The sequence below is a fragment of the Mesitornis unicolor genome, unplaced genomic scaffold (genome assembly GCF_000695765.1).
Source record: "Mesitornis unicolor isolate BGI_N332 unplaced genomic scaffold, ASM69576v1 scaffold11004, whole genome shotgun sequence".
Taxonomy (NCBI): domain Eukaryota; kingdom Metazoa; phylum Chordata; class Aves; order Mesitornithiformes; family Mesitornithidae; genus Mesitornis; species Mesitornis unicolor.
Window position 1 is genome coordinate 107,416 of NW_010179441.1, and position 7,866 is coordinate 115,281.

General features: G+C 49.4%; 1 protein-coding gene across 3 annotated transcripts in view; it reads right to left on the reverse strand.

Annotated features, from left to right (window-relative positions):
• The window catches only part of CYFIP2 (cytoplasmic FMR1 interacting protein 2), a 42,706-nt gene extending 40,953 nt beyond the window's left edge, over positions 1-1,753 (reverse strand). For all 3 annotated transcript variants that reach the window (XM_010182777.1, XM_010182776.1, XM_010182775.1), the window contains exon 1: positions 1,637-1,753. In XM_010182777.1, the coding sequence (XP_010181079.1) occupies positions 1,637-1,753 (117 nt within the window). The remainder of the gene's footprint in view (positions 1-1,636) is intronic.
• Positions 1,754-7,866: the final 6,113 nt, after the last annotated feature.

Here is a 7,866-nt window from a genome sequence, read left to right on the forward strand (position 1 = left end):
AAGAATAAACACACAGAAAGGGCAGGGAACGAGATGTCTGGAAAACATAAATATGAAAGTCAGCGCTCATCCAGATGCTATTATCAGCACTAGTGTGGCTTTTGCAAGCAGATGCTTTGGGAGGAACAGTTGTTTTGGAAGTTGAGCTATGGCTTTGGGTCAGCACTGGGGAGCAAGAAAGTGCAGAGCAGGGCAGGGGACAGAAAGCAGCTCCTCAGCCTCTCTGTGCTGAGCACCCGTTCACACGCTCTGTGCTCGGGTGATTTCCTGCACTCGGGTGATTTCCTCCCCCAAGGCTGGCTGATGGTATCTGCTGCAGAGCAGAGCATGCAGAAGTCCCAAGCACGCAGAGCTGCTCCTTGCAGTGACATTAGCATTGCAGTGACCGCGTTCACCTCAATAACTGATTTCCTGAGTAGGAAAGCCAGGAGCATGGACCTGTGGCCACAGGGCTACTCTTCTTAGGGCCTCCAGAACATCACATGTGACTAACGGGACAACAAAAGCTGAGGTTGTATATGCCTTTCTGGCTGGCACGGGAGAGGGCTACATACAGAGTATGATAAGGAAGCAGGCTTGCCCAGTATCTCTAGATCCAGTTTAGGGGAGGCTTTTAAATGCAGCTGTGTGCATGTACTTGTGGCCCTGAAAGGAGGCTGTGCTGTAAGGCTGGACCTTGAGCTCCTCACAATTGGACACAAGCCATCAAAGACTAAAAATGTATTGAAAGAAGAGATAAGCAAAAAAAAATATATCAAGATTTTCTGGGAAGAGCTGAAATGTGAACAGCACAGAACTGCTTTTGGGTCTGATAACCCACAGAGATACGAAGGCTACTGAACGAGCCCTCAGTCTGACCTGCTGAAAGAGATACTGTAATTCCAGACCCCTGCGTATACGGCACAGCAATCACTGTGCGGGTGTATTTATACACTGCCATGTGTAAATCACGAATTCAGGAGTGGCAGGATGGAGAAAGTAACCCCACGTTATATTTAACCCTGGGTGTGTGCTACAGGGCAGGGTGTGGTGGCCAAGCAGCTGAGGCATCCTGCTGTGGATCCCAAAGCAGGGGGTTGAGCCTGGCCCTGGGCTCATGCCAAGCTTTCCTTGGTCAGTGCAGCTGCAGCGAAATCTGTGGTTGTTCGAGGCAGAGAAGCGATACTAGCAACTGCCCTCCTGTGCACGCCGTCAGCCTCCCAGACTGGCAGCTCCAGCTGTGCTAGCGGCACAGGCTGCCCAAAGGCAGGCAGGACTTTGATTTTGACCTGCTTAGATGCAGGCACTACTATAAAAAGGAAGCACAGAAATATGTGCACAATAAAACATCGCTGAGAACTTTCTGCTGTTATCACAAATCTTACCTCCTGCTTCCTACCCATTCATGCACTCTGGTCCTTGTTTTTAACTTCCCTATGTCTTGCTCAGCCTTAAAGATCCCGCTCCCTGATCTCTAGTGCTTTCCTTTTAAAGCCTTTGGGAACAGATTTGTGGGTAGATCTGTTCTAAACATTTCCTTAAACATGCTGAACCCAGGACGTTTTTGGCTGGTTCTCACAGCACCATGCACCCCTGTGCTTTGTGTGAGCTACCAGAACAACCCTCCCTGCCCCCTGCCTCCGGAAGCTGGCGGTACCTGGTACATGATGGAGGATGGAGGCGGTTCGATGCATGGCTGCTGGTCTGGCAGAGGCAGCTCCTCCAGCAAGTCCACATTGGACAAGGCATCCTCTAGCGTGACGTGAGTGGTCATGGTTCTGGATGTTCAGTTTCCACGCTAAATCCAAAGGAAAGGAGAGGGTGATAGACAGACAGACAGCAGCCAGAAGACTGAGTGGGAAAGTGCCAAAGGACCAAACCGGAACCACAACTGGCTGGCACTGCAGGAGACATGATCCTGGTTTATCTCGTTTTCCTTTTCTTGTGTGTTTAACCCACATCTCCATGTCATCTCTCCTCCCGTGATTCGGCAGCAGAGTAGGAATGCAGAATAAGAGGAATACAACTACCCACCCATGCCCCTAACTCTATGCAAAGCTGTTTAAGACAGAGCACAGCTGGGTGCTGCAGTGCAGCTTTAGCAGCCCCAAGTGAAAGCATGTGCTCCAAAATGCAAAGCAGCGCTATCAAAAATACCTCTCGAAACAGCACGATTAGAAAAGTATGACCGATCCTGACACTCACATGCTCTCCATCTCACACACATGAACGGCGCTGGAAACTGTAAGCAATAAATTGCATTGCCAAAGGTGAACCGGAAAGGATCGAGTGCTGCGCAGGCAGGCTGTGGCACTGCAAGCAGCAAAAAAAGAAGTTGCTGTTAAAAATTTTCCCTGTTTTTACCACACACAGAGCATTCCCTGGCCAGTCCCAGCTTGCTGTGGAGCTGCCAACGGTGCCAGTTGCACACAAAATAAAAAGCAAAGGGAAAATTTTCTGAAAGTTCACTGGCACTTACCCTAATGGGAACCACAGGACAAACCTCTATGTCCCTTATCTCCTTTGCCATTCACCTTTGCTGTAAGAGCACAGGCACGGAGGGACGGCTGCTGTCACCCAGGCTGAGCGCTTGTATAACCACAGCCACAGGGCTTCCCCGGTTAATACCTAATCCCTGTGCAATGGCTGTGGCCGTCCTAGAGTGTGCGTCTTCTAGAAAAACACCCTGCTGCATTTAAACATTTGCAGAGGGAGAACTTACTTTAAATATTGACATGTCATTCGATTAGCAAATCACCGCCCCCAGTGCTTTTTTCCCCTACTCAGAGCCTGTCTATTTTCAAATGTGAGCTTTATCATTCTAATCTGCAAGACAGTAGAGCTCTCTATTATCAACGTTCCTATAAAGATACTCACATGTTTTAATAAAACACCCTGCAACCTTAACTTTGTCTCAGGCAAGCGGATTGAGCTCTTTGCCTGCCTTGTTACAGAGCATATTTTCCAATCCTTTAATCATCTCTTTGGCTTTTCTCTAAGCTTGATCCAATTTTGCAACTTTTTTGCTGAAGTGCAGACACTGTAGCAGGACACGGGGCTCCAGCAGAGTCTGCACAAGCACCAGATACAACAGCAACGTAACTTCCCTCCTTGCGTACAGTCACACCAGTTCCTTTGGTCACAACAGCATCTCTACAGGTGCTCATTCAGCCGATTATCTGCTACAAACCCCTTAGGTCCTTTTCTTTTTTTTTTGTCAGCTGAGTCACTGTTTCCAAGAATATAAGTTTGCTTTTCATTTCCAGCACTGGGAGCATGGAAGGACAATGGCTTCGAGATGTCCATAGATAGACACACACGCACCCTGCACGCTGTGTGCAGTCCTGGGGCAGCTTCGTGTTGGGTGATGAGAGGGACGAGTCTGCGGCTGTGCCTCTCTCATCACTGCTGCTGCCTGCACGCATGGGATGCAAGAATATGTATGAGCCTGGTAAAACCCATTCCACCTCCACAAATGCCTCCCTGAGGTACCAGGTAGCAGAGAAACCGGCTCGGTTATACCTGCACCACGAAATAAGTGCCTGGGAAAAAAAAATCTCAAAAAAAAATCAAATTTCTGTTTCCTTCTTCGCTCCTCTTTGCTAAAATGGTTTCCTGTCACAAATTGTAGCAACTGTCAAAACCAGACATTAGGTCCCAGCTTGCCGCAGGCAGAAGCAGCTTCCTCCCTGCCTGCGAGTGCCGTGCCCTGCACCACACCAGGCAGGTGGCCCAACTCGCCCAGCCCCATGGACCTCCTCCGCTGCCCACTGCTCTTCACCACCATCCTCCAGCACCTCAAGACTCACCACTGGGCTCCCAGAGCAACACCCCTGGTACTCACATGTGCTTCATTACATACTTCAGGCTTGGGAAGACAAAACCCCTTCATTTTATAGCTTTGAGGGCTGTGGCTGTTTATTTGGGTTCCTTTCTCATTTTTCTGTAAGTCAAACTCTGCGGCCATTTGTGCAAGGTGTTGGCAGTTTGCTGTAATCAAAGACACTTCCCCAATAACCCTGTGACACCCAAAGAACCCAGCAACTCAAGGGACAAAATTATTTTTCTGTTTGGGCCGCATCAGGAGATATGGTTACAAATACAGCATCAGGGTCTTGCTGTGCCAGGCAGAGCACAAACCTGCAAGACTAAGCCAGTTCCTGCCCCACAGATCTTGTGCTCAAATAGAGGAAGAGAGGCAGCGTGTAGAAATACATGAACAGAAAAGGAAGCGCCAAGCCACAGTGAGCAAGAGATGTAATCAGCTGTTGGCCCACTCCTTGCTTTGCCATGACTGAGCAGAGTGTAGAATCCAGATGAAGATGGAAAAGTGACACAGACTTTGTGGGTTTAGCAGATGAGTCTTTGTGGGGATGCCCAATTTCAATTCTATGCTTTCTGAAGCCCAAGAGCAAAACCAATGGAGGCCACGGGGAAAATCATGGTCTGTCAGGACTTTCCCTGGGTCTCGTGCCCATAGCATGCTCCTGCACAGTGATATCACAGCCAGAGCATGTGATGGCGGGTTACTTGTCCAGGGCTGGCAGACCTTGCTTCTCACCCCAGATCATCCAGAAGGAACAGCCTCGAGCGATCCCTTCTCTGCCTGTGCCATGGCTCCTCACCTGCTCCTTGAGGTGGCTGCAGGGCTGGTGGGGACCCTGCTCTTGGTTGGGCTCCCCTGTGGTAAGCATCTGCAGTCAGCGGGGCTGAGCACTGGTACAAAGGCTGGAGAAGGCTCTGAAGGCACCAGCGAATGCTTGGCCCAGTACATGGGGCACTGCATGGTGTCTCCCCACCGTGGAGGCTGCTCAGGAGAGCTGAAAGGGGAGGTCCCATTGCCACTCTCCCTCATCTTCCTGCAAAAACATTTCTAATACCGATGTGCTGGGGCTGCCCTGGCAAATCCAGCCTCATCCTCTTGGTCCAGCGATGAGGGGGGAAGCTATCAGGTGACACAGCAGCAACCTAGTGGCTCCAGCCCAGGGCAGTTGGGGAACCCTGGGGACATGCATCAAAAAGTTCTCATTGAGCCTTAACCACCATCCATCACCTGAGCCTTGGGGCAGGGGCGGAAGAGTAGAGTCAGCCCATGTTGGGGGTTTGCCAGCAGCGCTTTGGCACATGTGACTATGGGGCTGGGGGCTGCACCACTCAGGAAGCAGAACAGCAGCCTGCCCAGGAACGGGGCACAGTGGGGCGAGGTGTTCCCTCGCACACAGGAAGCACATCCTGCCTGCAGGGACACAAACACAGCCACGCAGGCTGATGGGCACCATCTCACAAAACTATTTTCTTCTCCATATCCCACCGCTGGTCAGAGAAGCTGAAGTCTCTCTGGTCTTATGCATCTTGGCAAAACTGAACGTGAGCCTGGCAGAAGCCAACCCCACCTCAGAAAGAAATGCAGCCACTGGGCTGATTACCTCTTCTGCTAGTGAGCATCAGTATTAACAAATACTGACCACTCTTTGTGCCCATCTGCTGCAGAAACTTCCTCCCTGCATCGCACATTTCAATTGCAACCTTCTTTGGCCATCTCTTACACCTTCTAAAGCCAAATGACCTCACTGAGGCACCGTGGCTTGTGGACACCACAGGGAGCTGGCTGTGCAGTGGTCCACACATAGTGGGCGGCCCCACCACCCTAACATCAAAATTAAGAGTTCTTGACACGGTTGACTCTGTTGTGGCAGCATCCTAAGGGCCAGATGTAAGAGAGAGAATAGAAAGGCTTTGAAAAGAAGTGATGATGGACACACCTTATATCTGAACTTGCAGGCCTGGTCCTACCCTCCCCACTGAAATGCTTGCCCAGAACTTGCCCAGAAGTATTGGTGCAACATCATCTTCTTTGCAGCAAGAGGAACAAAGACATCTTTATTGTTAGAGCAGCTTGGGGAAACAAAGGAAGACTTTTAAAAGCGGGGCCATAATGAATATGTTGCAAGCATGTGCGCTCGGCTTCGAAGCTGCACAGCCAAGAGCTCTAGGGAAGTGGCACGGGCTGTTTCGGATTTTCAGCTTGAATGTCCTGCAGCAGACATCCACACTGGAGCTGCAGTAGCCACTGAGAGCAGGAAGGGAGTCAAGAAACAATGGGAATTGTCCAGGAGATTGGCAGTAAGACAGGGTCCAAGCCCTGCAAGCCTGGGGTGAGATGAGCAGCAAAATGACTTTTGTTGTGGAAGTGGCAATGTGGAGAAGGAGGACAAACTTCTGGTCACCTCCTGAGGATCTGAGATTCTTCTCCAACTCTGATGCCCAGTCCCTGCATAACCTGGGAAAGCCATTTAATTTATTTTTGCCCCTCTGATAACGCTTCTCCCTCTTACTCCAAAATAGCATCTAACCTGTGGTCAGGAACCATCCTGGCCCAAAAAGCACCCTGGCAGACTGATGTCCCGGGTACATAAAAGCAAAGCATTTCTGATACCCACTACCTCAAAGCAAGAGGATGATAAATGCTCCTAGCCATCAATGTATTTTTAGTCAAGAAGAATAATTTCAGGGTGCAAAAAGCTCAGTTTGACTCTTGCCTAAAATGCACCGGATTAAAGTCCCCTGTGTTTTAGCATACATGTCATCAACCTCTTCTCACATGCTGTAAGAATTACTTGTAATTGCAACAACCACCACAGCCAGGAGGTACTTTGCAGGGGCAAATAAACACAGCCAGGATAAGCAAGGCTGGCAGAGCTGGGCTCCTGCCATACACAGTCACAGATGTTAACGACCATGAAATCACTCTTCCCATCAAAATAAGAGGCCAAACTACACAATTCCCGAAGCTGATTTTCTGTATCTCCTCTCTACATTTTCTGCCATTCTGTTAGGGCTGAGTTCCAGGCATTTATGCTGTCCTTGTCTCTCAGCAACACAATTATTTTGAAATTTATTTCTTTTAGAATAACTTCATCATTTATTTTTTCTGGTACCAAAGAAAGAGAGTCAAGGAAGGAGGCAGGTGTAGGAAGCTACATTTCAATATAGTTGAGAAATTTAGAGCAAGTTTACAAGTGACCCCACTGCTGACAGTTAAAGCACTTCTTGGTAAATTAAATCATACAGGACAGCATTGTTAATAGTTGGCCAATTATTTATCTTCCAAAGACGATCTTCCTGTTTTTCATGCAAATATAATATTTTTTAAGAAAATTATTATCATGAAATCAGCATAGTCTGCTTTGCTCAAGAGACTCTGATCAGAAAATGGAAGATTTTTCTATATTCCTTGGGCTTCATTAACAACAATTAACTGTACAGAGAAAGGGAGAAAAGAATTATCCTTTACAGGGAATTATCCCATAATTATATGGCTGTGACAGACACCAAAATACCGGGCTAGTCACCCATCGCGGTGACTAACCCCAGACAACTGTCATCATGCAAAACAGGGGGCTGCTGCTGCTTTCGGGATCTGTGTAGGGCAGGAGGGGTGCAGAGGGTTTAGCTCAGCCTAATTCTACGAGATCTTTGTGATCCCCCCCCCAGCCAGGAACCCCCCGTGGAAAGCGGCAGATGGCAAAGGGGGACAAGCTCTGCTGCTGGCAGTGTCCTCAGACAGCACACACAACCGTCACCCTTCCCCCTTCTCCAAAACAACCCTTAACACTCAGGGAGGTTTTAGTATCAGCCTTTTTCCTCTCCTCCTTCCTTCCCGGTCCTTCCAAACCCAGGGAAATGTCCTGCAGCATCCATTCGCTGCTCCCCAGGTAGGATGCGGCTGGCACCACGCATTTCCAGCCTCCTCGGGTGGAAAGTTCAATACAAAGAAACGCTCCTCGGGGCGCACCTTGCTCCTGAGCGGTCTCACGCCCGGGAAGCCCGGCGGCTTTGGATGGGAAAGGTTTTGCCGACTCCGACCGCTGCCAAAGCGCGAAGCTG